This window comes from Panicum hallii, chromosome 4 (genome assembly GCF_002211085.1).
Source record: "Panicum hallii strain FIL2 chromosome 4, PHallii_v3.1, whole genome shotgun sequence".
Taxonomy (NCBI): domain Eukaryota; kingdom Viridiplantae; phylum Streptophyta; class Magnoliopsida; order Poales; family Poaceae; genus Panicum; species Panicum hallii.
In genome coordinates, this window is record NC_038045.1 from 45856259 (window position 1) to 45871789 (window position 15531).

Genomic DNA, 15531 nt, shown 5'->3' on the forward strand with positions numbered 1-15531 from the left:
ACTATCGCCCGCTGCAACTGTAAGTCCGCAGCTGTTGTCAGGTATCAAAGGCCAAATTACGAGGACCCCATCCAACACGACGAGTTTTTCCAACTCGCAGGAAAAAGAGCGGAGCGTGCGTGCGGACCTGATGCCGTACCGGTCCGTGGCCGGCCGAGGCGGACCGCGGAGGGATGGAAAAGAAAAACACGTCGTGCCAGCCACCAAACCCAACCCCGGCTGGGAAGGACCGTGGGAGGGGCTGCCGGAACCGGAACACGTCGTCGCGTCGCGTCGTGCCCGCCACCAAACCCAACAAGTCGGTGGCTCGGTGCACCACTCCACGGCGCGTAGTCGGCGGTCGGCGCCCTACTCCGATCCCTTTCCCTGCCCTCTTAGCCGGTCACGCCCGCTTTCTATATATTTATTCGTCCACACGAATGAATTCTCTAATCTACTTACCAAAAAAGTCAATTACTAACCCTCGCTACGAGCCGGGATCAATGCGCGATTCACGGGCACGAGTGGCCGCCACGTACCAAAACACTTTCCATCTGTGCGCGCTTTAAGGGGGGTTGGTCCGTGTCATGCGCTGCTGACGGAGCTAGTGCTGCCAATCTAGTCAAGCCCTGTACTCTACTCTCGTCGTTCAACCTCCAAAGATGGAACGGAAGCATGTCGTGGTGTTTTCAGTTAGGCCGTTCGATTCCGTGATCAAAGGGCTGAAAGGATCTGATCCACATCCACGGATGCAACCAGCGTGCCGTGCGATTCCCACGTCTTGAGCATCTGCTTTCTTGACAATGGAACAGTACGTGTCAGCCGGTGCAACTATCTTTAAGACTTTACACTAAACTCGAGCGTTGGCTATAAAGCCTACTACGAGTTGGTGTTCTTCTTTTTTCAACTGTCAGACACGTCATCGAGCACCGTGCAAAAGACTGCGAAACCCTCGCGGCATGGATCCACTGCATCTCTTGATCCGTCCTGCACTTCACATCATTGCAATCTTTTTTTAAAAAAAAAAACATCGCCGGCGCTAATCGTAGCTTAAGATGTGCAAGGCGCTGATTAGCACTGCAGTGCAAAATAAAGCAAGAGAGGCGTTTCAAGATAAAGCAAAGCGACCCGAGTTGTGGGCCCGACCAGTCACCGACCAGACGAGAAGCAGGCGAGAGCGAGCCAGCCGAAAACCTGAAGGAAACAAGCGACAAGCTCACATCTCGTGCCTGCTAAAACAGCAGCAAAAAAAAGAAAGAAAAAGGCTGATGAACCTTGTGGCTGAAGCGGACCGTAAGCGCCTGCTCGCGTCGCTCCACCGGCCGTCGATGCGTTCGAAGGAAAAACAGATCGACCGGCCAAAGCTGTGAAACGCAACGGAACAGCATCGATCCGGCTTTGGACAAAAGTTGCCGTCAAGTGGCAGTAGCTTGTCCTTTTTAATGTTAAAGCGATTCGGTGACTTTGCCGGGTTTCAGTTGAACTAGAAGCCTGCTGGGAGGCTGGAACATGGAATGCTCGTACTAGCAAACAGGCGCTGTGCCACTTGTCAGGGATCAGCTGCCACATCCCGAGCTTTTACTGTCAGGAATGACACTGCCTGCCCACGCTCATTCCGTGTGCCCTTCGCCCTGCCCCGCTGCCTTCAACCTGTGACGGAAACTTCTTTTGATCGGCAGGAGGGCTATCCTAACCGATAAAGCAGAGCATCCTGCGGCAATCCAACAAGCGGTGGTTTGTCGAAGGAATCTAACGGTTAGCCAGTTCAAAACTTGAAACGGACACGTCGTTGCTGGCGTGCAAGCACGCGCGCCACGCCGGCGTTGGATCATGACCCTCGAATCGGTTTGTCCACCCCGGTCGCGACCTCCTAACGCCAACCGCCGGCGATCGGACCCGGCCGCCCGATCGCGACAAATGCATGGCATAATGGACGCAGTCCCCGTCGGGGCCGAAACATCTCGGCATCCGAAAGATCATAGCCTCACTGACAGGCTATCATCCGGCCCCGCCGCAACCGCCACCGAACCGGCCGTGACTGCCGAGCGCTCACGCGGCGGCGCAGGGGGTGGCAAATGCGCCCCGCCCGTGCGGTACCGCGCCGAGTAGGGAGGGCACATGCATGGTTACGCCGCCGGCCTGGGTACCTGACCTGACGCGGCCGATCCAGAATTCCACGGCCATGGCGCACGAATGCCCTCGTAACCCCGACGTGATCCGGCCGGTCGGATACGCATACGCTCGCGTGCACGGGCGGCACGGCGCCCGCACACGCGACCCGGCCCCTTTCTTATGCGTTTCCTTCCAACCCGGAGGCTCAGGCAGGCTTCCAAACCGTTGCCTCCGCTTCCCACACAAGTTTCCCCCGTGGCGTTTGACTCCCGCGCGCCGAGAGCGAGGGGTTCTAGCCGTTTCCTCCTACTCGTCAGTGGAACGGCAGCGCCCGGCGCCCGGTTCTCGGGCGGATTGCTCCCTTTCCCCTTCCCTTTCCCTGGCGTGGCGTCGCGCGGCGAGCGGCGGGCGGCGCGGATGGGCTGCAAGGGGTCCAAGCACGCGCTGCGCGGGGGCTGCGGGCCGCCGGAGCCGCGGAGGCGCTCGGGCCGCCTGCCGCCGCGGCACTCCGTCGCGCTGCGGTCGGCCGCGCTCGGGACGCTCAGCCTCGACCGCGCCGCGGCGGCGGTGGCGGCCGTCGCGGCCGTGGGTGTTCCTTTCGACGCCGCCGTTGCCGGGGATGAGGGGATGATGAAGGCCGGAAACGACGTCGACGGCGCGGGGAAGCTGCTCGGGCCGTCGCGGTCGTTCGCTGGGTGGTGCCCCGCGACGCCGCCGCCCGTGGCGGCGCCCCCGAAGCGGCAGAAGAGGGTGGTGGTGGTGGCGCCGCGGACGCCCAACAAGACGCCGGTGCGCGAGCCGCCCGAGGAGATCAACGTGTGGGAGCTCATGAAGGGGCTCGACGACGACGATGATCAAGACGAGGACGGCGACCACGCCCACTGCGTGGAGCGGAAGGCGCGGTCGGCGCCCGGGTCGCCGGTGTTCGATCCGGAAATCCTGGACGCTTTCCGGAAGGCACTCGACGAGCTGACGCCCGACTCGCCTCTCCCTGATTTCGTCAAACGCGGCGGCGGCGGCGAGGGTGAGGGTGAGGGCGTCGAGAAGCGCGAGATTCAGATGTTCCCGGGCATCGTGCGCGCGCGGGTCAGCGTGCTCCAGGAGAAGATCAACACCAAGACGAAGCAGGCAAAGAAGGCATCGCCGCCGCCGCCGGAGAGCGCGGGCCGGGTCGTGGTGTACCTCACCAGCCTCCGCGGGATTCGGCAGACGTACGAGGACTGCTGGTCCACGAGCGCCGTCCTGCGCGGCTATGGCGTGCGCGTCGACGAGCGCGACCTGTCGATGCACGCCGGGTTCAAGGACGAGCTCCGCGCCGCGCTGGGAGGCAGCGACAGCGGAGGCGCCCGGCCGCCGCCGCTCCCGCAGGTGTTCGCGGACGGCCGGCACCTGGGCGGCGCCGAGGAGGTCCGCCGCCTGCACGAGGCCGGGGAGCTGGCGACGGCCCTCGAGGCCTGTGACGCGGCGCCGGTCCCCAAGGGATGCGCCGGCGCGCAGGACGCCTGCGGCGGCTGCGGCGGCGTGCGGTTCGTGCCGTGCGACGCGTGCTTCGGCAGCTGCAAGGTGTTCGCGGAGGACGACGACGGCGCCGGCGCCGGCGCGTTCAGGCGGTGCCCCGAGTGCAATGAGAACGGGCTGGTGAGATGCCCCGTCTGCTAGCGCGATGCTCAATTTTTTTTCCTTGAGTTCGTGTGGAATTTTGCCGAGCCCTGTCGTTCAATGTGTTGTTTCCCGATCGTGAACGTGATCGACGACTACTTGTACAGATCAAGAGAGAAACAAAAACAGCGTCTTGGGATTCCGATGAGAATTTCTGTGTGAATGGCCAAAACCTCTAGCACGAAATCAACCATTTCCTGAGCCAATGTGAACCGGTGTGTGCGAGTCCGAGGACTGACACTGGCTGATCCCAGTGAGCGGTGTCGTGAGTGCACAGTCAACAGCGCCGTGGCGCTGGTACTGTCAGTGGCAGCAGAAATGGGAGCTTCGCGCCATTGCTGCGCTGCTCAGGCTGCTGTTTATGACAGAGAATACAGGACGAGATTCACAATGATTTGGCGCCCACGTTTTGCGTTCGTACAGGCGGCCGTACACTGGGGAGTAAATGGCGTTGTGGCTACGGAGGTGTACCAGAAGGAGCGATTGGGCCAAGGCTGGGCAGTTTTTTTTTTTGATGGGACCAAGGCTGGCCAGTTGCCACGCCCTGTACGGTCGCGTGCAGTATACCGACCGTGCCGTCCCGACCAGGTAAACATGTGGGCGCGTCGTGGGCTCGTGACGAAGTGAGTTGCCAATTGCAACGGGCCCATAGCTTGATCATGCACTTCAGCTTTTTTTTTCTCCCTTTCCAGTTTCACGTTTCTCCCAAATCTAAAAGACTAAAACCTTGCGGATATCATTATGAAAGTGGAAATTTAACTTCAAAATTTACAAAATGACTTATAATATGATGACCTATGCAAGAAAAATACATTATGAATTTTATTGTGAATTTTTCATGATTACTTTTCATGCAGAATTGTATCTCTATGATCACTTTCGTATTAAATCTTCCTAACCTATGAAAATAACCATGAAAAAAATTAATGTATTTTTAACATAAGGTATCATATCCTCGATCCACTTATAAAATTTGAACTTAAAATTCAATATATGCATGGAGGAAAAAAGAAATATCATTAGAGGGTAGATTAGGCCAATTAAAATTTTGTGTGTGTGGGGGGGGGGTGCCAGTGTTTACCGCCACGCCCACTGTCGGTGTTTTACCGCCACACCCACCGAGTGATACCCCCGAGGTGGTGAGTTTGGAGGTAGGGTGTCGCCGAGATCAGGAACTCGAAGGTGCAAAGGAACACAAGATTTTAGACAGGTTCGGGCTGCGAGAGCATAATACTCTACGTCCTGTGTGGTTTGTATTGCCTTTGATGATGATCGGGTGATCTCCTGGTGATTCCCTGGAGGATCGCTCTATTTCCCCTGGAGGAGGGGTTCCTGTCCGCCCTTATATAGTCTTGGAGGATAGGTTCACATGGAAGTTCTAGTCGGATACATGCTCAAGAGTCCTACTCCGAGTGGTTTTATGGTAGTTCCCTACTGTATCCGACTAGTTTGACTACTATAGGTGCAGTTCTACTAGTCTACGAGTAGTTACACAGATGTAGACGCGTGGGCCATGTCCCAACCCTTATCATAGGAAAAGTATGCCACGTGTACGTCTCGTGTATCCGGATCTGACACCCACTGAGGGATACCACAAGGTTTAGACAGGTTCAGACCGCCGAGAGCGTAATACCCTACGTCTTGTGTGGTTTGTATTACCTTTGATGGTGATCGTCCCTGAGGAGGTCTCGGTCCGCCCTTATATAGTCTAGGGGACAGATTTACATGAAAGTCCTAGTCGGGTACATGGCCAGGAGTCCTATCCGAGTATTTCTCGGGTAGTTTCCTACCGTGTCCGACTAGTCTAACTACTGTACGAGTAATCATACTGCATACGAATAGTTACAACAGATGTAGGACGTTGGCCATGTCCTATCCGTATCCTAGAAGAAATGTGCCACGTGTACAGTCCCGTGTGTTCAGGTGTGACAGGGGGGGTAAAATTAAGCATAAATTTTGCTAGGGGGTTAAGCAAATAATATGGGTTGGTGAGGTTAATGTATAGGCAAGGTTATATTTCTGTTGCCGTCATAGCATCAGCAATTCTACATAGTGTTTTTTCCTTTGAAACAATAGCATCAGCGTAGTGTTGGACTATGTAATTACTACCGCGAGGGTATATCATTGTTGTACACTGTAGAGAGGCCGGAACGTGCAATTAATCCCATTGTTAAAAAATCAAATCATTTTCGGGGAAACAAATTGAAATCTACGCAGGCTGCTGTATGCATTAGTGTCACGAACTCACAATCGACAAATGTAATGGGCCCTGAATTCTAAGAGGGGCTAGTGTCATTGGGCTGTTTGTACGGATTTGTGACAATGGGAAAAAATGGGCTCAGCGCCTGCAGGCCAGATTTTCTGATCGACAAAACTCCGCCGCGGCTGCAGAAGACTTGCCCGATCTAGTTGGGCCTGGATTTGGAACTACCTGCATTTCAGTTTTTTGTGGATGATGGCAACGCTTCACAAAAGTGACAAAACCGTGCCTATCAGACTACCAGAGCCGTCGTCCTCGTCATTCTGCAACCTCTGCATTCTCTACTCCTACTACTCAACTTGAATCATTTTCCCGTCAAAATTAGTGGTCTCTTCGGGTGAGGAGACAGGGGTCCATAACAGTTGGACGGCCGGGCATCCGACAAGTCCTTTCCCGGCACAGCGACATGCATGTACTGCGTGCACACGACAGGCGCTGATCACGAAAGTGTCGCGAAAAAGAAGGCTCGGAAGTCGGAAGACGACACCCAAAAAGCTCCCCGACGTGGACTACTCATGGTTCGTCAACGGTGGAAGCGTCCGGCGTCGGTCCCGAACAGCTAGCCAGGCCACAGAAGCCAACTCGTCGTCGGCTTGCTGCAGAGGCAAATGGCGCAGGAGTCAGGACACCCATTACTGTTACGTTGTTGCATGCAGCTGCCACCATATCCGATGCCGACTCGATCTGCTGGCTGCTGCCAAGTGTGCGTTTTGCCTGCGTTTGGGCCACGTCCAAAGCCCAGATGGCCCACACTGTCTAGAGGTGTATGGCTCTGCTGCAGGGATAGGATGGACGTCAGCGTGTGTGCCAGTAGTGTGTGTGTGTGTGTGTTCATTCTTTTTTTTTTGAAAACTAGTGTGTGTACTTTGTTCATTCTAGCCTTGTATGTACTTGCTTCGTCCAAAATCTTCGTCTGCAGGTGTACACTCAGACATCCGATCCCGAACAGGCACATAATGGGGCACCAGCTTTTTGCTGCAATGGCGGCACGAACTTTGCGCCCCACAGACACCGTCATCATCCGCTCATCATTCATGGCTCCCGGCACCGCGGCAGTGACCACCGGCCAGTGGGCAGCGCTGCCGCCCACCAACTCAGATCAGGATCATCTCGCGTCGGACCGAATCGATCCATCCGTCCATCGACGCTCAGCTCGCATGCAACGCACGCGTCCGCGTTACGTGGTCGATCGACGCGCACACATGCGGCTGTCGCGCGGCGGGCGAGGCGCCGCTGGCAGCGCGCGCCGCCGGTAGGTGCCTGCCCGGGGGCGGGCGGACACCGTGCCCGCGGGCGCCCGCGCGCGGGGCGACCGGGTCCCCGTGCGTCCAGCGCTGCGTGCCCCCGGCTCCACACTCCGCAGGCCCGGCCCCCGCGCCGCAAGTGGCCGCGCGCCGGATCCATGGTCCCTGGCCGCGCGCTGGGCATGTCTTGCGTAACTGCCCGGCCGGCCGGCAAGCGCCGCGCGCCGACCGATCCAGGCGGCGCGTAACGAGCGAGACCGATAGGTGCGCCGCCGTGCGCGCGCCACCAGATCCTGGCGCTCCTGGGCGCAGCAAGCACGCAGTCTGCGCGTAGCAGATGGCCTGGAACACACACCAGCTGCGGGCCGGTGGCAGTCGGGAGTTCAGCTGCCCGGGTGGAAGTGAGGCGGGACGAAGAAAATCATCAGTTGGACCGGACATGCATGTGGGGTCCAGGACACCAAGGTGTTCGATCATCATCATCAGATAACATCCTGGTCCAGGCCAATTGGATGGCTAGGGGATACGGCGAATCCACTCTAGCAACTAGCTAGTGATCACTACAGGATCGAGGTGTGCCCAACTACAGGGATAGCACACAGCAGATACGTACCAATCAATTACATGGTTGGGTGATACTGATGTCCAAAATAACCGGAGGATTATATGTGGTGGATGGGATTGCAATGGTCCTGACGACAACAGAAAACGCATTGTGGCGAGCGGGGCGATGCGTCCATCGATGTGGTTGCACGCGACACCTTGGGACCCAGTATAGCCAAACTTATATAGTTATGGTTTTGGTATATTACACTTTCAGCGGTTATCACTGCTGCAAAAACACATATCCCCATCGGTCCATTCCTGCCGGCCCAAATACCACCGTTGCCGATGGCCCTAGCGTGCCAAACCGGTCCATTACTGCAAAAACACATAGGAATTTTAGTATATATGAATCTACGCCTTTTCGTTTCAAAGATGGTAACGGTGCCAAATTGTAAATGGCGCAAGCAAGGATATGATAATATATGATCATATGTCCCGACAAGTACTCGACACCGCCGACGATAATAATGGATTATATGTGCTCCCTCTGTTTGAAATTACAAAGCTTGTTTGGCTTTATTAGGGCAACAATTGCTCAATGAATATAGAATTTTTGCAACTTAAAATTGTGCAATTGGTTTTATGTTAGAAAATATTTCTTATGAGTAATTTTGAGCCGGTCTTGTTCTAAATGAACGAAACATATCTTATAGAATACTACTCCCTATGTTCTAAATTATAAGTTATTTTAGCTATCAATTACATAGGCTTCACTATGCATCTAGATATACTCTACATCTACCAGCATAGTAAAAATTATACACATAGAAAAATCAAAACAATCTATATCTATAGTTATTGAGAGAGTAAAAAGCAAAAGATTTCAGTCACCGGAACGAAGTGCCTTAGAAAAACTACTTAGTTTTAGAAAAAAACCCGTCCATTTGACTACAATAATTATCACGTGGGAGTGCCGGCCGCCTTCAGCGCGGTACCACCTGAATCCAGGTCCCCCGGTCTTGTCAAACAGTCAAAGCTTAGCCCACACGGGAAATTCACCGGATAATGAAGGACGCACGCCGCCTGCAGCAGGTTCCAGGAGCACCCGCTGCTGCCCGGTCGGCTAGTCTCGCAGCAAGCCGCGATCGCGAGAGAGCCCCAGATGAATGCACCGGGAAGCAAACACGAACAGACCGAAACAGCTAGAGCTCTGGCTAGTAGCGGAAGCGCCGGCAGCGCTAGTGCCGCGACTGCTGGCAACCTGCAGGTCAGGTAACGCCCAGATCATGAGCTGCCCGGAGACGAAGAGGGTGGGGGCGGAGCTGCGTCGATCCGGTCGGATCCACACACGCCGAGTCACCGTTGCTGCAGAGCGCACGCGGATCGAGCGGACGCTGCTCACTTAACGCCAGCGCAATAATGCTCGGCAGGGGCCGGGGCAGGCAGGCAAGCAAGCGGCAAGTGCATGCCCCCCCGGTTGGCCGCCATGGCCGGAAGCTAGATGTGGGCTGAGCGGAGGCTGTGTGCGAGCCGCGGATGGGGACGGCCGGGAGCGGGAGGTGGCCCGCGCACAGGCTGCGGCATTGGCCGTGGCCGGAGCGCGCGTCTTCCTTCGCCCTGGGTGCGCGACAAGGCTCGCAATTTGGCAGCCATTTGGCTGTGCGGAATGAGGTGACCGACACTCGTCTAGGTGTTTTATGATGAATGGATGTGCGCGATATTTTCCTCTTATATAAGGACACACTTCAAATCCAGGTAATTAGTCGTCTTAGGTCGTCACGGTGAATGGTGTGGTTTTCTCTCTTTTTTTTTATTTGAGTATTTGAATCATTACCGCCTTCCAGGTGTGATAGACTCCTGTAGCTTTGCGCTTCGAGAATTTTATTAAGATTGTGTCGCTGTAATTCTCTTCTTTTTAGTGAAATACGTGCTCAGATACATTTAAAAAAATACTTCAAATCGAAGAACCTCACGCAACAAATATAATGCCCTTTAATAAGGGCACAAATATTAAGCCTGAATTTTTCGTCATGCAAGTTCAGATGCTGCTTTCATCTCGTACCAATATGATCTGAAACAACGCCTGCGTCCAGAGAAATATGGCAGGCGGCTACGCATGGCCTGAAACCCTGCACCCCACGAGCACCGGCCTGCCGGCCGGACCAACGAACTAACCGCCGCGCGCGACGCGAATGCGCGACCGAGCTCCGAGGGCAGGCGCATGGCACCCACATGGAGCTGTTTCCCGGCGCGGCCGGGCTCGGTGGAGGGCGCTCCTCCGCGCGCGCGCGCGGGGCAGCCCACCCCCAGCGTCGACCGAGATGACACCGGCACGTGCGGGAGCCCACCGCTGCCGTCGGGGCGGGCGGGCGGGCGGGCAGGGGCAGGGGCAGGGCGCCATGCACGCCATAAACGCCGCGACGGCGACCTCTCGGGCGTACCTGACGCAGCGCAGGCAGGCGCCACTTGCCCGCTGCTGGTGGTGGTGGCGGATCGGAGGATCGGCGGTGGACGACGGCGACCATGCCCCCGCCGCGCTGCATGCATGTATCGCCTCTGACCGCAATTAACGTGGCCTTCGTCGTCGGCCGCGGGCCCCACACACACGGCGCCGGCGGCGAGCAAATGTAGCGGTAGCGCACTAGCTACTCCGTCCCCGCAGGGCGGCGGTGCAGCGACGAGAGCCGCCGACGAGTCACTCCCCCCCCACCCCCCCCCCCCCCCACCCCCCCCGGCGGACCTGTTCAGAGCACACAGTTTCACAGCCAGCCTTGTTTCATCCCATCAGTTAGGTCTCGTCGAAAAGGACGTTAGACAGAGTTGGTTAATTACAGTACTTACTAGCAGCAGCATTGATGAGTCGATGGGTCGCGTCGAAGAATATTTGTGTTGCGTTCTGCGTACGATATAGGCAGCCACGGTGACGCCGAATGATCATACCGTACGTGCTACTACGTAGCTGCAGCTCCATGTACAACAACACAGGGGAAAAAACCCATGTCCTCTTCCCAGCCGTCCTCGCCGGTCAGGCCGCTGTCGCTCCCAACACTTTGCGTGCAGACCCCGGCCCGCCCAGCCGCTAGCTCTGGCCTCAGCCTGCTCTGCCGCCTGCGCGGGCGAGCGGTGGCGTCCGGTCGACACACTGTGGCCGAGCTGGAGAGCCAAACAAATATATGGAATAGTCAATTTTATTCTCAAACATTTAGCCGAAGCTTAACTTCGTCTCTCAGCTTCCAAAATAACCATTTCAGTTTTTAAACTTCTGCATCCGGCTCAATTTAGTCTTTCGTCCTACGTGGCATGCCATGTTGGCATGCTTCGTCATATTTAGTCAACTATGGTTCATGAAAAAATTAACATTTCTATAAATTTGATCATTATAAAAGTTTCACCTTGACGAAATTAAAATAATGTATAATTTTTAAGGAAGAGTTGATTCCGAACATGTATATTATACACGTACACAAATTTATTTTTATGAAAAAATTCATGTAGACAAAAGTTAATTTTTTGTTGTGTCATCTTTAAATATATGTGAGCCAATATATGTTGCTGCTAAAAAATAGGAAAACTTAGATGCTGACGTGGTATGCCAACGTGGTAAGACGCATTAAACGAGAAACTAAATTGAGCTCGAAAAAAGTTGAGAATTGAAACGGTTATTTTAGAAGTTTAGAGATGAAGTTGGCACTTGATTAAAAGTTCGAGAACGAAATCAGTTATTCCGCCAAAAAAACTGCCTTTATTTTAATTTTACATTGATTTCATATAACAATTTAATTTAATTTTATGAACAAAATATATGCTATGCATTAATTTTTTAATTGTTGAGGGGGCCATGGCCCATGCCCAGCCCCCTCAGTTCCACCACTGTCGACACATGTCCCAGGGGCGCATTTATCCAGAGAAGTTATGCCCCAACCGATCTGGGTACGCCCGGCCGTTAGCCCGGCCGGCCGGCCGGCCGACGGTCGATGGGGCGGGCGGGCGGCCCCGGCCGCGCGATCGACGAATTAAAGGGTGGCGAGAGGGACCCCGGTCGCGACAGGGACGAGACGGGCGGAAGCATGAGGGAGTTATGGCGCATATGCGCCTGTCGTCCGAGATATCTGCGCCCCGCGCGATGTGACCCCCGTCCCCGGCGCCGCGCGCTCGGAGGATCGTGCCGCCGCCCGGCCGGGTGCCGTGCGCTGCAGGCCTTGCTCGGCAGCGGAGGGTGGCGCGCGGCGCAAGTCAGCACACCACAGCCCGGCGTGACGCCGACCCGCGCCTACGTGAGCGCTTACCTTATTAGCCGCCGCCGCCGCGGCGGGGCACGGCCGGGCAACCCCCTCGGTCCTGCCTGCCTGCCTCACATGGCCCTCCTGTTCGTCGACCACTCGTCCCGCCCTTGCCTTCTGCCGCCGCCCGCGTGCCCGCCACACACGCAGGCCGACAGGGACGGCGTCGCACTCACTCGGCGGCGCCCCCGCAGCCCCGCGCCCGGTTCGTTCCCACTTCTCCGCGCGCTAATCGAGCGCCTGATCCGAGACCGAGAGGAGGAGGGGTGTCCGCCACTCGACAGCAAGGCGCTGCCCCCAGCTGCGCCGCGACGCGACGCGGGGGGTGACCGGATGACGCGACGCCCCGCGCGCCGGGGGCCAGAGGATCCACGCGCCTCTGCCGCCGCCGCCGCCCGGCGCGCGCACGTTTTCTCATCTAATCCGCGGGCGCGCGCGACGACGCCGCGCGGGTCTCGCGACACGGGAGCGGCCCCATACGTGCACGTCGCGAGCGCCCACGCGGGGTTCACGTGGACGTGTACGCCTACGCTGTCCTCCTCCACCCCCCGCATCATTGCGTTCCTCCTTCTCGTACCGCGCCACCAGCCGTCGAACCCCGGCCCACACCCCGTGGAGGACACCTGGCGCCGGTCGGCGGCGGGAGATTTGCGTCGCGCTGGCGCGGCGGGTGGCGAGCCCGGCCAAAAGAGCGCGGGGATCCGCGCGGCGATGTGCCGGGCATCTTGGACCGGCCCGGCGGGCGTCGATCGACCGGAGGCGGGCGGCCACCACACGGTTGGGCAGGTGATCGATACAGTGCGGGCGTGGCCGCGAGGTGCTGGACGACGAGACGCGGGGGATCATCCGGCACGGCCGGGTCGCGGTGCGCTGGGCGGGGGGGCAGGGGCATCTCGTGGGTCTGGTGGTACTCCTCCGGTTGTTCCGTGACGGGGACGTGTCGTAGTTAAAGGCTAGTTCAATTTCCCGCCGATCGGTTAGGGCCCGGGGGGTCACGCACTTTTGGGGACACTTTTTTTCTATGCAAACTTTATCGTTTTGTAGAATTTCGCGATTGAGAAATCTCTCGGGGTTTCTAATGGTGAGGGGAAAGTTTAATGTTGCCATCCAGATTCAAGTTCTTCGCGGGGGACGAGGCTGATGCCGATATCTCACGCAACCCTAGGCTACTCAAGCTGCCCTGCACGTTGATTTCCTTCCCGTGCCGCCAAACTCCTGTCCGCCGCGATGCTGAGCTCCCGGGCTGCTTGCCGCTAGTCATCGACGAGCTTCATTTGGCCCTAAGCTCTTCTTCGCTGTCGGCGTCGCCCACAAATAAGGGCAGCAGCCACTGCAGGGCAGGAGGTTTTGTTTTTTTATTTATGTTTCATTTAGAATTGTGGTAGTTGAAATTGTGCATTTGAATATGGTTGGATAATATGCATTATCTACACTTAAGTTATTGTGGTATGAACATGAAGAAAACAGGCGGAACATGTGGAGATAAAAAGGGAAAAAATAGTGGCCTAAATTTAGAGGCAGCTGCTGAAACTGGAGATAGTAGAATTTAATAGCTCTGGAGTAGAACCCGGCTTCAAATGGTCGTCTTTAGAAGCCCTAGTTTAGTGGCCATGGCTAACCCTCACTTACACTAGCGAGCTGAATTTCTTGGCACGCGGCAAGTGGACAGGTATGCGGCCGCAGCTCATAACTAGTCTGCGGGCCCACGGGCATCCGCAGCTTGAGAGCGAGCAAGAGAGGGACACACGTGGGCCCATTTTCTCTGTAGATGCGCGCAACAGCGCCGGGCGGGCCGGCGGTTTCTTTACCACACCACTGTCTTGGCGCCATCACCGATCGCGTTGCATCGACCTGTTCCTGCCTGCGCCCTGCCCTGCCCTGACCCCGCCCGGCCTGTGCCTCAAGCTCAGCTCAGCGAGGACCAGCAGCTAGCTAACCAACTGCCCCGTCTCCCTATAAATTAGGGACCCCCTCCCCTCCTGCTTCCCATCGCCACACTTCAGCTCAGAGTCGCCCTAGTGTTCTGCAGGCAGCTACCGAGAGCTCGATCGGATCGTGCACAGCCGAAGCCTCCTGCGCTCAGCTTGTTCGCTTGGCTGCACTTGGTCGTCGTGTCGATCACCGGCCGCTCAGCCGCCTCGAAGATCCCCGATCGTCTCCGCCGCATTATCCATCTCTCTACGACGACGATGTCGAGCAGGAGGTCCCGCGCGTCGGTCTCGGAGGAGGAGATCAACGAGCTCATCGCGAGGCTCCAGACGCTGCTCCCCAGCGCGCGCCGCCGTGGCGGCAGCCAGGTACGCATGCTGCAAATCCAAGGCAAGATAGATGGTCAGGCGCACGGACAGTGATGCGTGTTCAAGTACAGGCACAAAGCTACTAGCTCGATCACACGCACAGTACCGAGCACTGACACCGACACCGGCACACATGGGTAGAGCTAGCCACAAACTGTAGCGCCGCCGCCGCTGTTGCAATGCTTGATCGCATGCCGGCCGGTCGAGCTACCCAGCTCCAAGTCAAGGTCGTCGTCTGATGTGTGGATGATTTTTTGCGTGCTGCAGGCGTCGACGACGAAGCTGCTCAAGGAGACGTGCAGCTACATCAAGAGCCTGCACCGGGAGGTGGACGACCTGAGCGACCGCCTCTCCGACCTCATGGCCACCATGGACCACAACAGCCCCGGCGCCGAGATCATCCGCAGCCTCCTCCGCTAGCGATCGAGCTGACGGCCACGGCCGGCCATGGCGATGGGTCCATCCATCACCAGGACGGCCTCGGCCTAGCTTAGCTAGCTCTCAGCGGAGCTGAGTGTACCATATTCTTCCCCGCCCAGCAGCAGCTGCCTAAGGACGGCACGACGGAGTCTGGTTTAATTGGTAGTAGAAGTTGGAGTACTTCGGTAGGGCATTAGCCATTAGCTAGGGCCGCCTAAGTATGGTTCCTTTCTCCCTTCCATTTCGCCGCTCTTTGTTGTTTGTTTTTTTGCTAGTGGCTCCTCCAATTTGTTTGTACTCTTCTCACTTCGTGCTCCATCTCCTTCTTCTTCCTCGCGTAGCCTATCTGTGGTCCGGATCGAGTTGTTTCCCCTGCACAGACAACCGACCGACCGCGAGCTACCGGCCGATCTCGATCGACATGTACTGGTGCTAATATATATATATATATTTATATATCTATATATAATATCGTTGTCTCATCTGTCATCAGCCCTGTCTTACTGACCCTGGCCCTGCAGCCTGTTTAATCCCATCGAAATCGCTCGTCGCGACGTGCCGCGCGAGGCGCCTAATCAAGCATGCCGCGGGGGTGCTTTCTTTAGGACAGTAACAGCCAAACGGCGCGTCCCTGCCGCGGACGCCTGCCGGTGTTCGCGAGGATGATAGCGCGCCGCTACGGCTTTGCCTGCCTGCTAGTCTTCGCAATTGCATTGCATGGGATCCCATGCCGT

General features: G+C 56.7%; 2 protein-coding genes across 2 annotated transcripts; both read left to right on the forward strand.

Annotated features, from left to right (window-relative positions):
- Positions 1 to 2379: 2379 nt before the first annotated feature.
- LOC112890730 (uncharacterized protein At3g28850-like) lies at positions 2380 to 3868 on the forward strand. The gene has a single exon (XM_025957581.1). It carries the CDS (start codon positions 2509 to 2511, stop codon positions 3748 to 3750), a length of 1242 nt encoding a protein of 413 aa, XP_025813366.1. The 5' UTR covers positions 2380 to 2508; the 3' UTR covers positions 3751 to 3868.
- Positions 3869 to 13981: 10113 nt separating this feature from the next.
- On the forward strand, positions 13982 to 15094 carry LOC112890043 (transcription factor ILI4). The gene is made up of 2 exons (XM_025956870.1): positions 13982 to 14377; positions 14645 to 15094. Exons 1-2 carry the CDS (start codon positions 14270 to 14272, stop codon positions 14795 to 14797), a joined length of 261 nt encoding a protein of 86 aa, XP_025812655.1. The 5' UTR covers positions 13982 to 14269; the 3' UTR covers positions 14798 to 15094.
- The last annotated feature ends 437 nt before the right edge of the window (positions 15095 to 15531 follow it).